General features: G+C 37.0%; 1 protein-coding gene across 1 annotated transcript; it reads left to right on the top strand.

The window, feature by feature from the left end:
* The first annotated feature begins 7,898 nt into the window (after positions 1 to 7,898).
* On the top strand, positions 7,899 to 14,292 carry LOC141653803 (protein cornichon homolog 4-like). Its single transcript, XM_074461657.1, has 4 exons — positions 7,899 to 8,111; positions 12,850 to 13,031; positions 13,632 to 13,754; positions 13,831 to 14,292. Exons 1-4 carry the CDS (start codon positions 8,040 to 8,042, stop codon positions 13,868 to 13,870), a joined length of 417 nt encoding a protein of 138 aa, XP_074317758.1. The 5' UTR covers positions 7,899 to 8,039; the 3' UTR covers positions 13,871 to 14,292.
* The last annotated feature ends 8,152 nt before the right edge of the window (positions 14,293 to 22,444 follow it).

Here is a 22,444-nt window from a genome sequence, read left to right on the forward strand (position 1 = left end):
TCATCATCATCATCATCATCACTGTCTTTGTCTTGCTGTTAATAGTTAATTTTCCCGGGAAACTAAGTCTGTCACGTTTTTGCGGGAAATTAAGGTAAATTTGGGAATTCACTACGACGGTTAATTCTTGTTCATTTTCATACCTCGGTCATTTAAGAGTTTCAAGATAATGGATTTAGTTGGCTCCTCTTGGTGTTCAATTTTTATTTTCATTTTTCTTATGTCATTTTCGTTCATGGTTTGTTATCCGCTCTGAAGTTAAATCTAATTTATAAGGAATCTACATTTCTTAAGAAACCTCATACTTATTTTATTGTTCACAAAAAGATGGACTCCCGTGCTGATCAAGGGAGCTATAGTGCTCATTCCACTTGAATTTGCATAATACGGTTTTACAGTCCGTCTTGCTTGTGACAGTCACAAGCTTATGACCTCTCACAATTCTTCCCACTTGCCCTTTCTACTTGCCCTTCCACTTGCAAGCTTGTCTCACGTCACAAGCTTGTGACGGATTTAGTCCGTCACAAATGAGAATTTGTGAAGGTTTTATTATCCTCTCCCTTTCTTTTCTACTTTGTGCCTTTTTTCTTACAATTAGTGAAACAAATGTGGCTGGCAGAATTATTGTGTTGAAACAGCTGGTTTTACCAAGCAATTTGAAGAGCACAATTACAAATATTCCAAGAGAAAATGACACCAAATGGTCCCCTTTTTGTACAAGCAAGGAAAGAACATTGAAACAACAGTATGGCAGCCAAATGACATGCCTAAAACTGCCAAGGCTGTCCATTTTTGTCTTGTTTTTACAATATTTCAACTTTGTATTTTGTCTTGTTAACAACTCACTTTATTGTCCTTTGTTTTTAGTCTTTAATTTTCAGCTTGTAAGGCCTTGGGGCTGCGTGCTTTATGTCCCATTAGAAGACTTTTGTAAGCCCTTAGATTAAGTCTTAGATGTATGGCCAAGATGCAACTTGAGTCTCTATATAAAGGGCTCACCTATCCCTTGTAAAAATCAGATTGGAAGAATGAGAATATGAGAGGTTTTGAAAACCCTTGAGTCCTTTGCTTAGTGCTTGGACAATCCCATCTTTGCTTAGTGCGAGAGAACCTTCATTTGCTTAGTGCTTTGGAGCGGAGTTGAGTCCTTCCTTCGTGATCTTGGACGAAACTACTCCTAGGCTTAAACTTTCTTCGTGATATTGTTTAAGTCATATCCTACTATCTTTCATTTTATGCTACACAAAAATTCAGAAAAATTATCTCACAAAAACAGTCCCATTAAACCGCGAACAAAACAACACAAAACAGCCCATTGGAGTAACAAAAGACGATTAGGTGGTCCGTAAAACGGTTAGGTGGTCCGTAATCAGCCTAAAACAATCTCAAAAACGCAGTTTACTGTTTGTCTTGTCATTTGGGTCTTGTTTTGTGTCTTGTGTTGATGGGTTTGTTCTAGGTCGTGGCTCCACCTCCATGTCTCGCTTGCTCATGCTAATGCGAGGGCGAGGACAAGGCAAGCGGTTTCCGAGACCGTCATATCCTTAGCCCGGTTTTAGGTCTCTTAACCACCGTAATCCGGTCTAATATCAATCTGTCTCATGCTAATAAATCTGGCCGATATCAATCCGTCTCATGCTAATAAATCTGGCCGATATCTTAAGAAACCTCATACTTATTCTACTGTTCACTTATTAACCACCGTAATCCGGTCCAATATCAATCCGTCTCATGCTAATAAACCTCATACTTATCCTTAGCCCGGTTTTAGTGCTTTGGAGCGGAGTTGAGTCCATGCTTCGTGATCTTGGACGGCTGGTTAAGTTTAATATTGTTAATATGAATGATTATGTGTGACGGATTGTATGTTTATGCCGTGTGTAGTCGAGCCGTATTGTAACACCCCCTCTTACCCAGCCAAGGTAATCGGGAATGTCATCATATCGGTTTCCCGAGGCAGTGAATCGGAACTCCAATTAAGCAACATTTTATATAAATAACATATTTAATGGATTACATAAATATATAATACTAGATTTTGTGCCCGTGCGTTGCACGGGTAATTAAATAGTATTCTCTTTTTAAGCGAGCTATTACAAATGTAGGGTTTTACATCTGCAAAATGTAAATTTGTATTGGTAGAATATATAATTAATGAGTTAAAGAAGAGCGGTCTATTTCTGTTGTTTTAGTTGTGGATCTGATAAGGAGGCTCGCATTTGACAAAATTATTTCACAGGAGAAGAGCTCTGGTACAATAGCAATTAGAATTATTTATTACTTTCATCCTCATTTTTTTCCCATTGGACATTAAAAATAATTATATTTAATATTTTAAATTTTAAATTACAAAAATAATTGAGAAATCAAGTTATACAACTTTATATCAGTTAATAATAATTATATTCAATCTGACATGTACTCGGGTTTAACCTGTATGAACCGACTTGATAGCCGACCCATCTGACTTGTAGCAAATCTTGCATCAAATTCGTTTAATCCAATTATTTGATCACCAGCTCAAAACAATATGCAAATTCACTTACACTGATACAGATTCACCCCGAATCGTTGTTTGGCCTGAAATAGCACAATTCTATTAAGGTGGGCAACGAAAATGAGTCTTAATTCCAAGTTCCAACAGAAGCCTAAACTATGGTCAGTCCGATCTAACCGACTTCACTGAATTGACTTTTCCTCCGTTTACTACGTGAAGTAGGATGGTCTTTCTATTTAGTTCTTCCTTCAGCAAAGTCATTCGTTTTTAAATTTTTTTTTAATCGCCTATCCGAAGTTAAACGCCTGGATTTCTTCCAACTTAATATTTTAAACATTAAAATATTTAACGAATGAGGGAGAGAGCAAAGTTGAATGATCTTATCGTCAAATATTTGTTAGAGTCCTACCCAAATTTAAACAACTTAAATTCCATCTTATTTCATAATCATTCAAATTCAAATTCAAATACTAAAATATAGTAAATAAATTAGCCACGTAAATTGTAGACTACCCCTTAATTGCATATAAGGAATGAAATTTTAGTATTTTATGTTTATATAGTACGTAGTAGTATTACAATGTTATGGTACGTAGTAGTATTACAATGTGGTTAACATGATGTTATTATATTATTAGATTTGTCGTCACAACCTCTACATTTCATAGGTCATTCCTGAGTTTATTTTATAAAGAATTCTATATTCATTTTCGTCTCCATCGTGATAGGTCATTCGTGAGTTTTTTATTATCAAGAATTCTATTGATCATCTCATGCATGCAATGATTCATTTTCATTGCCATCGTGATTGTACAATTGTAAAGGCTCTATATCCATAAATTACATCCCGTAATGACAGTAAAGAACTTGAATCAATATTAGCAGAGGTCACTTATTTCAAACACATTGATACATTATATACGGAGTATTTATATATATTTTTCGAGATTTATATAATCAAAGTTTTGTATCAATGAAAAGCCAAAAAAATAAAATTTACATGGTAGTGAAATATTCATACATATTGCCATATTGGTCATCAAGTCTTTCACAAAATTGTAGAGATGTACATTTATTGGCAAATAAATCGCAGTAAAAGTCCAAATTGAACAATAAAATTGAGGTGGGAAAAGTACTATAAATATTTCAATAATAACACAAGTTCTGAAAATTATATGAAACAGACCAATAACTAACTCAATTCCACATTCCTCCTTGAGCAATATATAACGTTACTCTTACATATTTCAATTCACATGCATGATAATTTCTCGTCGGTCTATTTCCTCTGATTCTCTGAAAGCAAAAAAGTAATGATTGTCAGCAAAATCAAACTACATTAAATTAAAAATCTAAGATCAATAACTAATTAAGACAATTTTGTATGCATAAAATAGATGCATCTATGAGTACTAAAAGCCAAATAGATCGAGAGGGAAGGTCAATAAAAATTCAAGTTGCGGAATATATCATCAAACAATGAGTATTTATATATACTTCGTAGTCTGTATATATTAATATTAAATGGTAAAATTCTATCTCTCATTGAAAAGAATCATAATTTTATCTTTTAGAATATATTTTTTTATTTCACAATTCATAATAATTTATCTTTTATACATAATTTTATCTTTTATAATTTGTGTTTTTTTAATTCCGGTTTTGTGTTTTTTTAATTCCGGTAGTTCAGAAAAGTTGGAGACTACCACGTGCTTTGAAAAAAGCTTCTTTTATATATATACATTGATAATACAAGTCTCAGACTACTACAACTTCTTTAATGAGATCTATGTCGACTATCATGTGACAACACGAATAGACACCAGTGCTCGTGGCTCGTCCCATCCCGCTCGTCACTAAGTCTAAACATGTGCTCAAAATACTCCCCCATATGACCGAAAATATCATATGGTTCATCACATGCCACCCCAATTAAAAAAGTTGACAGTTTACACATAATCAACACAAGCCGTTTCAATAATACAAACACTTCACGAGATAACATGTGAATATGAACGTGAAATGCAATAATGAAAAACAAGAGTCACAATCTCCATCCACCACAACTCGACATCCAGATAACCCGGTGATAGAATTTCAACACCGCCACCAAACAGCCGGACCGCAACCCGTAAAACAGGTACTCAGGACACGCCCGTGGTAGTGATCCCAGGCGCTAACCGGACTCCTGCCAGACGTCGTGACACCACAATAGTCCCTCCGTACTCAAGCCATAAATGTGCATACGTCCTCCTTGGAGTGGGAAACTCCAAGGAGCGACTCGAGCGTAAGACGATCTCTCGATCCACCTTACATCTTCTCAACAACAACTCTGACAACCATCCACCAACATACACCCATCATCACATATATCACAATATGCCACACAATATGCCAAATATTCAACCTTCACATGGAATATGAATCTTAACATGTCAAGGACACATGTACCAATAATCACTCATTCTCATATTATAATGCACTTCTACCAACAATGTGAGACTAACCATATTTACCCATTATCATGTTATAATGCAAATCTATCAACAATATGAGACTAACAACAATTCCCTTTTAACATGTTACAATGCAAATCCAACAATTACAACAATCCTTTGAGACACAATTACCCAACAACATGTTATTATGCAATCACAACAATCATGTGAGACTAACCACAACAATAGTGACATATGTAAACATTCATATATATTATTGAAACCGAGTATGAAAACCCTACCTTTTAGCAAACTCCATAAAAGCAACTAACTTGCTAGAATTCTTCCATCAGTCTCCTCCTATAATTAACCAAGAAATTCCTATCACAATATATATATAATACATCTAATTACTTATTACAATCATCTAATTACTCAAATCCCCAATCAATTTACCCAAATAACAAAACTCCCAATTTCCCCCAATTTCTAGGGTTTGGATAACTATTAAAGAGATTAAAAGAATAATTAAAGACTCACAATATGAAAAGGGCAAAGGAAAGGTGAAGTATAATGCTAGATCCTCAAATCCCAAGCTAAATCTTCTTGAAGATGATAGGAAATGTTAGAGAGCGAGGGTTTGAGAGAGTACAGAGATAGCTCAAGGTTTGTAAAAATAAAGAAGAAAGCTGAAAAGGAAGTATATATAGCAAGGCCAAACGCACGGAGCCCAACACGCTAAAACTGGGTCTGGGCCCGTACACTCGGTCGAGTGCTCAAAGGCACTTGGTCGATTTCACCAACCACTCGGTCGAGTGACACACAACCAGAATTTGGGTTTAAGCTCAGAAGACACTCGGTCACCAAACTCGGTCGAGTACTCTGCCGTACTCGGCCGAGTGCACAGGTATGAATTCTGGGGTATTACATGTGTGACTGACCTGGCTGCACATTATTATTGTCTTTATTGTGATTGCCGATATGTACTATCGAGGAGGGTGTTAGGAGGTCAGAGTTAGATGTTGATCTGCGTGATCGAGGAGGGCGTTCGGAGTCTGAGTTGTATTACTATTATGATGATTACCTTTAATTTTGCTGTTGTTGCTGTTATTTACTCTTGTTGGTTGAAATTTCCCTACTAAACTTTTTGGTTGACGTTTTTGCTTTCCTTGTGTCAAATCTATTTCAACTCTAAGATGAATCAATTGATATTTTCGGCAATTGGGGAGCAGTGAGACAAGCAGATAATAATGTATGAGATTGGATGCTGCTACGCGGGACTGGGATGGACGAGTTAGCTGGAGGAGTCGACCTTAGTTTATGTCATTATTATTTACTTTCAACTAGTTTAAAGACTTCCTGTGTATCAGTTTATTAACTTAGTCTTTCAGTATTGGATTATGTAATAAGACAGTTTATCAGTTTTATGTAACTTTTAATTAAAGTACCTATCGTTGTTGTTCTTGCTATTTACTATCTCTGACAACCGAGATGGTAACAGTCCCATTTAACTGAGAATGCCTTGCTAAAGACTCCTAGTTAAATGGGGGTGTTACAATCTCGACTTCCTTAGCTATAGTAGTTGAGTAATTTGTTTGATTAGGACTAGCGACTAATCCTACAACAGTTCACATCGACCCTTTATATATGCACAAGAATAACTTTAAAGTGGCACACCAATAGACGCACTTATTCCTATAAGGTATCCCGGTTCCACTCACTCGCGCAGATCAAGAGACGCAGATAAAGTTTTATTTTTTTGATACAAATTTAAATATTTGACTAGAACTTTATGCTATGAAAATATCTATTGATAGTTTTCAGAATATTCCGACTCAGAAAGAGACGATCTCTGAATTTGTGGGTGGTTTTTGACATGATGCCATAATCAACTCTAATTATCGACCGTAATGGGACCTACATGGCAGCAATGGTAATGAATTTCATTTCCGTGCAGCAATTTAAAACCGACTTACGGAATATCGCTGAACATAACAAATGATTAAACATCTGTTTTTTGATTATCATCGGGTGAGTTGCAGTCCTTGCTTGCAGAACATTAGAGACATGGTGAGTGCAACTTGTCATGTATGTGTTACTAGCGATCAAAATTTTCTTATATAGATGCGATAGATACTTAAATGATTAATAAATCAATTTAGGGGTCGTTTAGTTCACTGCTTAGGAATGAAATGGATTGGAATGAGAAATTATAGAAGTATGTGGTTCTAATTCTATACCTTTCAAAACTTGTTTGGTTCATTAGAAAAATAAACATAAAGGAATAAAATTTGAATCCATGGGGAATAGGTGGGTATGACTTATGAGATTCCAAGGGGTTGCTCCATTCTAAAATGCTCCAACTAAATATTGGAATGAATTAAATCCATTCCAATGATGCCAACCAAACACCCCCTAGTCATAGTAATTCATCCATCCTTTGATCACTTTGTATAAAAGAGTTAACTTTATGAAAAGTATATACTCCCTCCTATTCTACATAAACTTCCCTCTTTCCTTTTTCATCTATTCGCAATATCTTCCCTATTTCCTTATTTAGTAAAGTTTTATACTTATTTTAATCACCTTACCCCACAACAATGCCCCACCTCACCCCACAACAATACTTATTTTAATCAACTTACCCCACAACAATACTTATTTTAATCACCACACCCATAATAATACCCCACAATACCTTCCCTCTCTCCAATTACCAAACCCCACTACAATATTTTACCTTATTTTAATCCCTCTCCTTAATTCTAGTGCCCTCCATGAATAGGGAGGTTTATCTAGAATAGGAGGGAGTATAATAAATTAAAAAGATAAAAAAAATGGAACCAGAAAATTGTTAATCAATCTGTTTTATCGTAACTTGACCCGTAACGTCCTTATTCGACCCGTTTGACCGGTCTAATTGAAACATTTGACTCAGCCAAAGGGGAAAACCTTAGCAAATTAGGAATCCTACAACCGAAGTGATGTTGGGTGTCGTTCTGTCCATCGCTGGATCCTAATTACCTAAAATTGGCAACAGACAATAAACTCCGGCAACAAACATCCCATTTCTCTAGCTCCGTCGTCGTCGGGAAGAATTGGATATGGTGGGAATCTTCTGTTGGCTGTTTTCCTTCTTTATCCTTATCGCTCTCCTCGTCCTCGTCGTCTACCAGGTCTTCTCCCTCTTTCTCTTTCTCTTTCCAATTCATCTATTGATTAGCTGTTGCTTTACTTAACTAAGTGGTGGTTCAAATTTCATTATTTACTGTACAATTAAGCTAAGGGAGGGTAAAATGGACTCTCGAGAGATATTTTATAGCCTGTTACAGACATGTTTTTCTTTGTCTCGAGAATGATTGAAGTAATCTATACTGTTTACACAAAGCACAAGCTTTACAAAATAATTTATTCAAATCATGCTCCGATACATCATCAATCTATTTCATTTTTGAAGTAGACGGATGGCCAAGCCTAGCATGAAACAAAGATACAGGCATAGAAGTAATAGGTAACTAAAAGCAAAAGCATTGTGATATGAATGCGGAGGCGATTTAAATAAATGAAAGATGATAATACTGAGGATGGAACTCGTGACTCGTGAGACCGAGGGACAAGTTTGAATCTGTGGGGATATTTGCTCGGATTAGACCTATAATCTGAACAATGGTGAATTATAGTCAAGACCTATTGACTATAATTCGAGTTATTGCTTGAAGACGCGTCAAACAGTAACAAAGGTTGGATCGAAACTCGTCGAATCCCGTCTGCACAATTGCACACAAAGCTGCGTTTTTTTTATTATAACTTGACTAGGGTGTGTTTGGATAGCAAAAGTGGAAGGAAGGAGGGGAGGGGGAAGGAGGGGAGGGGGAAGGGAGAGAAGGGAAGGGGAGGGGCAATGGAATGTGGTTGTTTGGATACAATTTACCTCCAAATCTTGCCTATTGTGGAGAGATTTTGATTAGACTTGGAAGAGGGAAATTGGATCCCTCCAAATCTCTCCCCCTCCTTTTCCCTCCACCCTTATTTGCTATCCAAACAATGGATTTTAAATCCCCTACTATCCCTCCCTTTCTTTACCTCCAAATCCCTCAATCCAAACACGCCCTAAATAAAAATAACATGCAAATCTAGTTTAAATAGGCTATGACTTAGCTAATAAGAAAAAGAAAACAGTTAACAGTGATACAATTTACTTAGCACATTACTCCTAACTAATTAACAGCTTGCATTCGACCCCTGCCCTGTTTTCTACCCGAATTAATTACCACATCATTCAGAATCGTATCATCCCCTTCCCCTTGAAACGGAATTGTCCTCAATTCTGTCAGCCAGTCATCATCATCAAGGTAAGGTGACAAATCTCCGACATTGAACGTGGCGTAGGCCGTAGGGTCCTTTGCCATTGCCTCCAATATCAAACACCATGACGACTTGTGTTGGCCTTCGAGTCTCGATTCTCAGCCCAATTACACCCTCTCTTCCTTCTGGATCAAAGGCTATGTGGCACCCACTCCTTATGCTCTTTTGTTGTGTTATAGTTTCATGACATTCATACCCACCTTTAAACCATAAGAAGGTGAACTTAATGTTGCTCATTGATGGCACTGAAAAGTCATTACTAAGCAGCCACTAACTACCTTGATTTCATCTCCAAGGAGTATTTCAACGTGTCGTACAAAGAAGTTATGAACCTCAAAAGAAACAGTCTTCGTGAACTGTTACTTTGGCATGTTCCATGTTAGCAACAGCAACAAATTGTAATGCACTTCATTTTGGACTCCTTTTGGAGGTGCAAAGACCTCATTCACATCTTCATCAAAAATAGGGGGTAGTTCAGGATGAAAGAAAACATTACCTCTTTTATGCCATCAAAAAACAGTGAAGACCCCATTCCAAAAGGGAAAAAGAAAGGTTCTTTGTTGGGTGCAAAGTTATGACTTTTGATGCTGCTCCCTAGGACCGTCTTAGATTTAAGGAAATCAAGAGCCGAATCTCTGATACCACATGATATGAATGCGGAAGCGATTTAAATAAATGAAAGATGATAGTAGTGAGGATCGAACTCGTGACTCGGGAGACCGAGGGACAAGTTTGAATCCGTGGGGATATTTGCTCGGATTAGACCTATAATCCGAACAATGGTAAATTATAGTCAAGGCCTATTGACTATAATTCAGGTTATTGCTTGAAGACGCGTCAAACCGTAACAAAGGTTGGATTGAAACTCGTCGAATCCCGACTGCACAATTGCACACAAGCTGTGTTTTGTAAATTATAACTTGACCTAATAAAAATAAACATACAAATCTAGTTTAAATAGGCTATGATTTAGCTAATAAGAAAAAGACTCTTACCTTGAAAAGAAAAAAATTAACAGTGATAAAGTGATAAAATTTACTCAGCACTTACTCAGCACGTGACTCCTAACGAAATACGACATTACGACTCCTAACTAATTAACAACATGCATTCGACCCCTGCCCCTGTGCTCTTCCCGAATTAATTACCACGTCATCATTCAGAATTGTATCACATTGTTTACTGGAAACTTACTGTCATGGGAAAAAACTTTGAAGCCTGTATAAACCAGAAACTCTCTGTCCATGTGCAAAGGTAGACTTAGTGCATGAAGGTCCTCTAAGTAGCAACTATTCGTAAATAAGACACGCAAGCCATGATCAAGAAAAAACACAAAAATTATTAAGTTCTAAGCAGAAGAAATAACAGTGTTCAAGGGAACAACGCCCAGCAAAGGTTAGGATAGAGTAATATAGGGAGTAAACTCTAGACAGAAAAAAGTTAGAAAGAGAGAGAGAAAGATGAGAGAGAAAGTTTCTCTCAAAAACTAGAAAAATTAGGGATCTGAAAATTTATTTTCTTATTTCCTTCCCAAGCTCTCCTTCGTCCTCCTTCGTCAATCACCATTTCTCATGATCATCTTCTAGCTTCTTCATGATTAGGTAGATCTTGAGTCTTATCTTTAGTCCTTTAATAGAAAAATTTTCAGTCATATTTCTTGATTTTCTTCTTCCTAATGACTAGACTTTAAATTGCTCTCCATTTTAGCCTAGGAGGGTTTTTTTCAGTCTTATGTCTTAGTTAAGGGAGGTTTAAATCAATGAATTAATAGCAATATTTCAACAATGAACTTCATAAATCGACCAAAGTATTGTTGATTTCGTCAGATTAAAATTGTATCTTACTCCGTATGATGATGTACATGGAAGTTTTTAATCCTTTGGATTTATTAACGAATCTGAGTTTTTAATATCCTGAGCAGTTTGGCCTTTTGTTCCCATTGTTATCTGTGTAGAATTTATATGGTTTTTTCTAAGTTTTTTATTGTTCTAATGAGTTTATTTTTTAATTCTTTTATGGGATATTTTAAGTGACATCCTTTTTGGGAAGAGTCTCTTCGTTGTATCCTCTTATCTTGTTCCTTCCTGGTAAATAGAAATTCTTTGAATTTCGTTTACCGTTCTCATCCGCAAGGATGATATAGGTTGATTTATAATCATCCTAGTTTCCTTACCTTATCAAAAAATAAAAATAAAAAAAAGAGTTAATTTACTGACAGAAAGCAAATTATGACGAGAGTCAGTCAAATAGAACACATTTTGCAATTGAATATCCTTTGTAAGCTGCATTTTGCTTACTTTGTTGGCAAACTTAGTTTTTCTATCAGGCAAACCAACAGATAGGATGTGATAATACCTTAGGTTCAGTAAACAAGTTCAGAGAATTGCACATATGTTCTGTTGCACAAGTGTCAATAATCCAAGTTATATTTGCAACAAAATTAGCCAGTGAAGGGGTCAAAGGAGATAGGAAAGTACCTGCAATGTTTGCCCTAGTATCTTATTTTACTTCGTTAACTGCTGCGTTCCTTCAATCTTAGGGAAAGGTAGAAACCTGAAGGGGACAGTCAAAATCTGTGCGCTTATTTGGCAGTTAATTGGAAGGTGTGACAGTGTACTATTTGCATCATTCATAATATGCCAATGGGATACGCACTTGCCCATTTATCTGTTTTTTTCCTTTTTTCTCAAAGAGTGAGATATTGTGCCTTCCATAGTTGAAATTGAAGGTGTTTGAGGAATTATTATGCTGACCTTCCTGAAGAATTTTTCGTAAATTGCAGAAGTGTATTACTAAATGAGTTTAACGTGCTTGTTTAGTTGTACAAGGAACTTGAGAAATGCATTATGTATGGATAAAATCATTGGTTGTGTATCCTTGCAAGCGATCATAAGTATAAAAACAAGAACCACAAAGCTTACTCCCCTAATGTTTTGAGGTCAGGTGGTCGACTGGTCGGACATTACTAGAGGAACTGTTGCGTTGGTAGCATTTAAAATTTGGATGGGTTGTAGAAGCATGAACAATGCGGAAGAGTCAAGGCTTTGAAAGGAAGATCTTTTGAATACACTTAATTTTGAACGTCCTCTTTTAATTGTAAACAAAAAACAAAAGATAAAAATTGAGACAAAATGAGGTCAGAGGACTCTTGTTTAAAATCAGTACAGTTAAGATGAACTCATTTTACTGCCTTTCTTTTCTTGGATTTGAAAGGAGATCGTGTTCATCCTTGAGTTTATTACGGAAAATATGCAAGGCCTGGTGCATTATGCTGAGTTGCCGACAGCTCCTGTATATCAACGATTGTGTTGCGGTAAAATTTTATTTTGATGTACTGATGATGATCTTTGACTCATGTTCTGATGACAGATTTGTTCTATTTTTTGTTATTCTGATGATATTTGACGATGTGTCACGTTTCTGTTTGTTGGTGCATTTTTTATGAAATTAACTTCACGTTGCTGTTGGGTATGAAAGTTGACTAGTGCCTTCTCCCGTGTAAGAGTTTGTTAGAAAGGTCTTATCTTACTCTTTAGAAATATATTGCAGCTTATGTGTTTGGCAGATCTAGAGTTCGATTACATCAACCCGTATGACTCGGCATCTAGGATAAACAATGTGATCATACCTGAATTTATAGTACAAGGAGGACTTTGCGTCTTTTTCCTTGTCAGCGGCCATTGGTTTATGGCACTTTTGGGTGTGCCATATCTCTACTATAATGCTAAATCGTAAGATCTCTTGCTGATTCATATATTAATGATATTGAGGTTGAATGCTTGTAAATATTATTGCATGTCTATTTATGTTCCCCGTCATGAGATCACAAATAAGCGTCACAAGCAGGACCACATTATATAGTAGTCTCTAATCCTTGTGAGACCTATTGCATTTAAAACTCCTTACAAATTGAATAGAAATACTTTTATGTAAAATAATACTCCCTCTGTCTCCGAAACACCTTCCATTCTTCAGTGTTTTGCTGTTTCAGAAATATCTTCCATTTTACCGTATTTTTGTCATTTTGAAGGTTCAAAATTTCATTTATTTTCCTATTTTTTTTTTTTTTTTTAGCACATAATACCTCACCAGCTCACCTGTCTTCACTTGCTCTAGTGTTTGTACTACTTTATTGTGAGGTATCTTGATGTGGTTGAAAACAGTCTCTCTTCCCTTTCAATCCAAAGAACGACTCCATACATCCGACTTTATACCTCAATATGTTGATTCCTACATTTCGTATTGATAACGCCTTTGTTTTGTTTGATAGATATTGTGCTTTAGATTCCGATGCGGTGTTGAGCTTGTTTATTCTTTTTTTACATTTCCAGGTACATGGATAAGAAGCATCTCGTAGACGTGACCGAGATCTTCAATTTATTGAGTTGGGAAAAGAAGAAGCGTCTCTTCAAACTCGGATATCTTTTATTTATCCTTTTCCTCTCACTGTTCTGGTACACCTTTGATTCACTTGAGATGTGTCATGTTTTGCCAGTGAACTGCCATTTTATGTTGTGAAATTATTTTCAGGATGATCTGGACCGCTTTGGAAGATGATGAACATTACTAACTAGGCCGCGATGACTTGCTATTGTTAATGCTGATCTTTTGCGACAAGAAGACCATCTTCTGCTCGTATTTATGTTTGGCTCAAGTGCTGCTAGTTTCAAGTGCAAGTTCATCAGGCATATAGCCCCATTGTTTTACCATTTACTGAAAAAATTGTGATTATATATAATGATGTCCCATCTTTTTTTTGGATTTGATCTAATTTGATAGTTGACATTAGCTATGCTTAGATAAGGAGTCTAATATGAGAAGCAGCTTCTCTTCTCCTGTTTTATTTTAAAATTTTGAGTATTGTTGTGATGTTTACGAGGTTTGTTGTGAAGTTTTCGAGCTCCACATTAATATTGAAGCTCAAAAAATTACTATGTAATTTAGAAACAATATACATAAGCTCAGTTAGATTCACACAAATGTTGAGCTGAACATGGAAGGATAAAGACAAATCATTTGTAATTTCCTATGCATTCTATTTTTTGTCTTATCTATCCATGTGGGTGATATTTGACCCGTCACAAATGAGATCTATTGGGGAAATTGGGGTTAGTTGAGTGAGAAAGAATACACAACTCCCAATTCCAAATTGTATAATACTTGTACCTAAGAATGTACAACCTAAACCCATATTACTACCTACATGTTAAGAAAAGATTTAAGAGCTATAATTCTTTGTTAAGGAAATACCCTTAATACTTTGATACACCCAGTATAAACAAAGTCACTGGTGAATGTGGTCGATTAGCTTCAAAACATATTGTTTTCGTATGTGATTGTTCTCGGTTTTCACTTTGTGTGTGTCTTAATGTTCAATCAAAGCTAACTACTTACATTTCACGAGTCTGTTGATGGCTTTGTAATAGTTTTATGCTCAAACTAATTATGAATGAAAGTAACTAATACTATATATTTAGACCGCATATTTTTAGAAAACTTGATCGTAATCATCTACGAGAAATCATTTCACTTCAACTCGAAAATGTTACTTATTTAATTTCAAGTGTAAAAAAATATTTTCTATTATATCTTAGGAATAAGTATACATTAAATTAAATTAAACTAATATGTTATTAGGATATTAGGCCCATTAGGGCCGCCAGCTATCGTCTAGGGCTTAGAGTATTAGGGTTTGGATTTCGGTACTATAAATACATGTATTGTTATCCTAAGTTTCACAACTCAATAATACAAGATTCATGAAATACTCTCCCCTATATAATCTTAACATATGTGCATATGTACGAATTGAATTTCTCAAGAGTACCCCGTGCGTATACTTTTTTTTTGTTCTATTGCGATATATCAAATTAATTTATTTTTTCCACTCAATGCAGTTGGCATGTCTTTGAATGAATATTTAACACTCATTTTGTACACTTGGCAATTGGCATGTTTTAACGACACAATTATGCAGGCAATGATATTACTCCCTCTCTCCCGGTCAATTGTTGTCCTTTAATTTTGGCACAAAGACCAAGGAAAGAGGAGGAGGTCAATTATTAAATGACAAATGAACCAAATTGAGTGTGAATAATCAAATTGTTCATCAAATGCATTCTTAAAATAGAAATGACAACATTTGACTGAGACACCCCATAATAATATGGGACTGATGCTCTTATTTACTTGTTTGTTGTGTACCTTCTTGCTTAATGCAATCTCCGACGCTATTTAATTTTTGAATAGTCTCAAACCTTAAACTAATATTATTGTCGTAATTCTAGAATCAAACTCGTTAGATTAATTTAAATACTACTCCGTCATTTTAGTAACTTTCCTTATGATCATTTTTGGTCGAGGAAAAATCCAAGTATGACCACAAACCCTGATAAGATCGAGATTTAGATGATTCAATCAATTTTCTTGATATGTACTCTTTTTGTCTTGGTCCTTTGTTGTTTATCTTTTGTGTATATTTGTTAAGATTGAAATAAGAGGAGGATACAAAGTCATCTATTACTTCATTAGTTATCGTACATATATACTACTTCTACACCTATTAATAAGGAAACTAACTCCTAAATATAATATATACAATCATACGGTTCCTAATATGTAGCTAACCAAATAACAACCTTTGACTAACATATGCAAAATATATTTACAATATCTTTTCGCTCCCCCTCAAGTTGGAGCACTTGGTAAACCAAGTCCCAACTTGCACTGAAGATGGCTGTACGCTTCTTCCCCTAACGCCTTGGTAAAAAGATCTTCAACTTGTTCCTTACTCCGTATGTGTAACGCATTAATGGTCCTGTTCACTAGATATTGACGAACGAAATGACAATCAATTTCAATATGCTTGGTTCGGTCGTGAAATACGGGATTTTTGGCAATATGGAGTGCAACTTGATTATCACAAAACAAGTCAATGGGTTCGGTGTGAAACACTTCTAATGACGCTAAAAAAGACTTAATCCATATTAGCTCGCTTGTTACCGCTGCCATGGCGCGGTACTCTGCCTTCGCCGTAGATTTTGCTACTGTCACCTGTTTCTTTGCTCTCCACGCTATGGGTGATCCTCCTAAGGAAACAAAATATCCGCTCAAGGATCTCCTCGTTAATGGGCAACTCGCATAGTCGGAATCACAAAATGCTCGCAACTGCAAATTCGAACTCCCACCAATAATAATCCCCTTGCTCGGGTTCATCTTCAAATATCGAACGACACGCATTGCTCCATCCCAATGTTCTTTCCTTGGCTCGTGAACGAACTGTGAGAGCACGTGTACGGCATACACGAGGTCTGGTCTTGTGATCGTTAAGTAAATCAGCCTTCCCACAACTCTTAGGTATTTCATCACATCCTTCAACAATTCTCCTTTAGCCAAAGCAAGATTATGATGTTGTTGTATTGGTGTATGTACCGGCTTCGCTTGTGATTGGCCTGCTTCTTCTATTATTCCCAGTGCGTATTTCCTTTGATTTAGAAATAGTCCCTTTGAACTTTGTGCAACTTCAATACCCAAGAAATACTTGAGACGACCCAAGTCCTTTATACCAAATTGCTTATCAAGACATTCCTTGAACTTCCGACATGCCTCACTATTATTACTTACAACCAGCATATCGTCTACATACACGAGTACACCAATGAAAATCCCGTCTTTGTTCCGTGTGAATAATGAATAATCGGCCCATGATTGGACAAGACCATATCCTCGTAAAAATTATGTCAACTTTGAGAACCAATTTCGCGAAGCTTGTTTTAAACCGTACAATGACTTTTGTAATTTGCATACCTTGTTCCTATCCTCCTTCTCGAACCCTCGCGGAATTCGCATATATACTTCCTCCTCTAAATCCCCATGTAAAAACGCATTGTTCACATCCAATTGCTCTATTTCCCATTTCTTAGCTGCTGCCACGGCTAATAAGCACCTCACGCTCGTCATCTTTGCTACCGGTGCGTATGTCTCGTGGTAGTCAATTCCTTCTACTTGAGTAAAGCCTTGCGCTACAAGTCGAGCTTTGTATCTTTCGATTGTACCATCTGCCTTGTACTTAATCTTGTAGACCCATTTACACCCAATTGGTTTATTTCCATTTGGTAATGAAACGATCTTCCTGGTCCCATTTTTTTCAAGAGCATCGATTTCCTTGCGCATAGCATCTCTCCATTGTGGATTTTTGGCAGCTTCGAAATAGTGTTGCGGCTCTCTTTTCTCGTCAATGGCAGCCAAAAAATTACTGTGACCATTAGAAAAGCAATTTGCAACAACGTAATTGACTAGAGGATAACGAGTACCTGACTTCTTGGACTTAGCTTGGACGGTATGATCGCTTTGTGTCATGGGGTTTATTATTCGTGTCGACTTGCAGCTATAATCCTTGCGCCAATGGGGTTCAAATTTCTGTCTAGCTCCCCTACCGAGCACCTCTGTTTCTGTTTCGTCCCCTGCTGTATTTTCGATATCACTTTCTCCTTGCTCAATTCGACTCTCCATGTCTCTTCGTTGTCCTTGGACAACCGTCTCTTCTCGATTGGTTGTTTCTTCACTCCCCCTGTTTCCATGGGTGTCATCATCTAAAACCCTTTTGTCATGGTTTACTTCTTGGTGTATGTCATCTACCACATATGTTTCATGTTGTGTGGTCTGATCTTCTAAAAGTGTGCTATCCCTGTTCGGAATGGACTCTCTAGAATTGTAGGGTAGCTCATGCTCGAAGAAATGAACATCCCTTGAAACAAACAATTTATTACTATCCAAGTCATGCACCTTCCAACCCTTTTTATTATGTGGATATCCCAGGAATAGACATCGTTTTCCTCGCTCCCCAAATTTATTTCGGGTTCTATCTTTATTGTGCACATAGCAAAGGCAACCGAATACTTTAACATTGTCATAGCTCGGCTTTTCTCCATATAGCAACTCGTATGGTGTCTTATTTCCTAAAACGGGCGTCGGGGTCCTATTAATCAAATATACTGAGGTTAAAATGCACTCCCCCCAAAACGTAATCGGTAAATGTGCCTGAAAACGTAAGGCCCTAGCCCTTTCAAGGATATGTCGATGTTTTCTCTCGACTCTTCTATTTTGTTGCGGGGTATCGGTGTTGCTAGACCTAAAAATAATTCCGTTTTCTTCATAATAATATTTCATCTGACTGGATAATAATTCTGTTTTATTATCGCTTTGAATAATTTTAACGGAAGTATTAAATTGGTTTTTAACCATTTGACAAAAAACCCGTAATGTCTCACCGACTTCGCCTTTGTCTTTCAGCAAATACACCCAAACAAACCTACTGTGATCATCAACAATTGACAGGAAATAATGTGAACGAGACAAACTTGGTGTGCTATAGCCTTCCCAAATATCGCAATGTATCAATCCGAATAAAAAACCACAACGTTTATTATTAAGCGGAAAAGGAATTCGGGTTTGCTTAGCCCTACAACACGCATCACAAATTTGACTAGTGTTCCAAGACAATTTATTACCAACCAAATTCGAAAAAGAAGATAAAACATTACTCGACGGATGTCCGAGTCTAGCATGCCACAACATGGAGTCCTTCGAAATATCTGCCTTGCAGGCCACATCCTTCTTCTCCCTTTTGAAATAATAAACCCCATCTCGAGCATCACCTCGTCCAATCTCCGTCCTCAAAGCCCGGTCCTGCATAACACAAGAGTCAACATGAAACGTTATTACACAATCCTTTTCTCTAATTAATTGTTTGACAGAGATCAAGTCACATTGTAAAGTGGGCACATAAATCACATCCTGCATGTAATACTCCGTATTTATGAGTCTTGGGGTACTCTATCGAGTAGGCCTTACTCTGTCGAGTAAGGGAGTTTTGCGAAATAAAATAGTTTCTGACCTGTTGGGTACTCGATCGAGTAACTAGGGTACTCGATCGAGTAAGGGGCACTCGATCGAGTACCTTAGCTACTCGATCGAGTAAGCCGGATTTCGGGGTTGTTTTGTCGGGTTTTGTTAATAATGCGATTCAAGTATAAAACACTTCCGTCATTGTTTCCAAATCACTTTTCCAAAACCTAAATTTCTGTTTAAGAGAGAAAGTAAACAAGTTCATCTTCTTAATCGCATTCTTAGCAATTCCGGAGTTCGAGACGGTCGAGTTCTTGTCGTTGTTTATACCGTTGAGTTCCTTGCGTCGAGGGTAAGATCTATGTACCCTTTTTATTGTCTTTCCTTTGATTTGGTTAAACCCTAATTTTGGGATTGGGGTTTTTTATGATTTGTTAAGGTTAGATTGTGATTATGTGATTATGTGATAGGAGAAGGATTTGTAAAGGAGAGGTTTTGAGACACCGCTAGATCGTCGATGATTGTGTTGCTTTCCGGCAGGATTTCTACTCGTATTAGTCCCATAATGGGATGATTGTTGATGTGTTAAGATTGATTGTTTGTTATAGTAATTGTATTGTGAATTTGTGATTGTGATTGTACATTTGTTGATAGATTCAGGACGATTGTTGATATTGTGATTGTGATTGGTTGCCTATGGTTCTCGAGATGCGTTCTCGGCTGAGTGGAGTCACTTGCGGGAGTGGCTTCACGCCCTAGTTTCGCCCTTCGTGGAACCCGCCACGGAAGGGGATGTGCACATTAATGGACAGGGTTATCGCTCGGTATGATGAGCGGGGCTTAGGTGGGAACGGCTGCGGTCCCCCACTGGCAGGGCTGGTCCAGTGGACAATCAGTATTGAGATGATGGGAATTGGTTGGTGGTGTGTGTGTGTGTGTGATTCAGTTCATTGTCTATTTATCTTATTATTGTTATCTATATTGATTGTGTGATTAGTCTCGACCCGTTTAAATGTTTTAAAAGCGTGGTGATCCATTCGGGGTGGTGAGCGGTTGCTTGGCGGTATATCTTGGATACGCGTGGGATCTAGTGGGGATGGAGTCATCACATATCGAGTATTTAGTCTTCCATTTGTGTTTGTTAGGACAGTTCCTTTTCAGTTGGTTTATAGTTTGAGAACGGTTGTATTTTGCTTACTGATTGGTTTTGTAATGTAATCACTTAAACTTATTTAATAAAGTATGTTTCTTCATTGTCTTATGATTATCATGCCTCGGGTAACCGAGATGGTGGCATCCTTATACCTGAGTGGTCCTGGTAAGGCACTTGGAGTATGGGGGTGTTACAAATGGTATCAGAGCGACGATCCTGAAACCTGTAACCAATGAATCTAATGAATCTAGGGAGTCGATTAAAATGAACCCGGGGTAAAGGTTGTAGGAGCTAATGCAAAGGCTTGGGAGACGTCCTAAAGTCGCGAACTCGCCCTACGATTTTGAACCGGTCACCATGGGATATGAGTCGGGATCGCTATGTGTTTATTTTGTGAATTGTGTAACAATATGGTGATGTGTGGCATGTATAAGGGTGATTTTGTATTTTGTTGGTTGAAAGCATGTTGAATGATACTTGGTTTACCATGTTGATTGGAATAGTTGGAAAAGTATGTGAGAATGACGAATGATGTGGTGGAAAAAGGAAATAGTTTATATGTGATGAATAATGATGTGTAGGATGAATGATTTATAATGAGGCAATCCTAATAACATGTGGATAGGGGTTGTGATAAGATTTGTTTTCATAGTTTTGTTTGCGTAAAGCTATATATTAAGTTCGTATAATTGTCTACTATCGTATCATATGCGCTTGTTAGTCAAGTATGTGATTGAACTAGATGAATTGATTGGAAAAGATGAAGTGGCAATTTCGTAAGGATATGAATTTCTTGATTATGGAAGTGTTTATGTGATGAAGTGGATTTGTAATGTTGTTGTATTAGCAACATGGAAATAGGATTTGTAGTGTAAGGGTGTGGCTTGTGTCATGAAAAGTTATGAAAATTAAAAACATGCGGGTAATACATGATTGAAAGTTGAATGTTATATGAGCATGATAGATGGTAATGTTTGGCTTTTGGTAAGTAGTAACATGAAGAATAGAGGTTCAATGATATGTGTTTTGCATAACAAATTGGATGAAAAGCATGATGGTTGTTTATAACGTGGCACTTGATAACACGAAGTAGATTATTATGTTGATTGCATGAGGAGTCGCGCAGATTTGAATGCATAGTTGTAATCATAATGTTGAAATAATAATGAATGCATAGTACGTTGGGGGTATGTGAGATAACATGCGGGTAGTATTCACGAGTCTACATGATTCGATCGAGTGGGTATTTGTCGTTATTTTGACCAGAATCGTGTTTTTGGGCACTCGATCGAGTACCTCGGGCACTCGATCGAGTATGGGGTCACTCGATCGAGTATCCTGGCTACTCGGTCGAGTAAGTCAGAGATCAGAAGGTCTGTTTGGGTTCTGGAGTCGGGGCACTCGACCGAGCATGTTGGGCACTCGATCGAGTAGCCTCAACTCGATCGAGTAGGTTCTGGTACTCGATCGAGTGGGGTCTGTGCAGGTCATATGCGTGTTTCGGGTCATATGTTTATTTTTTTGACATTCGTTGCATATTACGTTTAATCCAAAGGTGTTGTATTACTTCTTTATGCATTGTTTTACGTATGTGTTGGTCCTGAAGCGTAAGTTACCCAATCTTATGATGTAAAGAGTGGCACTTATGATGAATATGAGTTCGGTGGGGAGGACATGAGTTATATGTGATTATGATAGATGGTGGAAAAAGAAAAGGAAGATTGGTATAGTTTATTGAGGCATAGAGCACGTTTTGCGAGACGGGATGAGTGATATGATTGTGTGTTGAGTAATGTAAAAGTAAGAGAATATGGGCAAGGGATGATGTGAGTATAATGAACGCGAGAATAAAAAAAAAAGATTGAAAAGTAAGGATGCGGATAGTGGCAGCTTGAGATGTGTAAAGAATTATGGAGGGAGATGGTTAGAAATAGAGTTGAGTAAGGATATATGTAGTGAAAGTGCGTTTTAAAGGGGTTGAGAAGAGTAGTATATAGTAAACTTTGTGGAGACATGTCGCGAGGTGGATTTGGGAGATTTGGTTTATTAAGAGACGAAACTACTGTGTGATTTCCTTGGGCAATTAATGGTACAAAAGGAATTCTGATTTCTAGAGAGGTACAAAGGAGATGCAATTGTTAGAAC

The sequence above is a fragment of the Silene latifolia genome, chromosome 4 (genome assembly GCF_048544455.1).
Source record: "Silene latifolia isolate original U9 population chromosome 4, ASM4854445v1, whole genome shotgun sequence".
In the NCBI taxonomy this organism is placed as follows: domain Eukaryota; kingdom Viridiplantae; phylum Streptophyta; class Magnoliopsida; order Caryophyllales; family Caryophyllaceae; genus Silene; species Silene latifolia.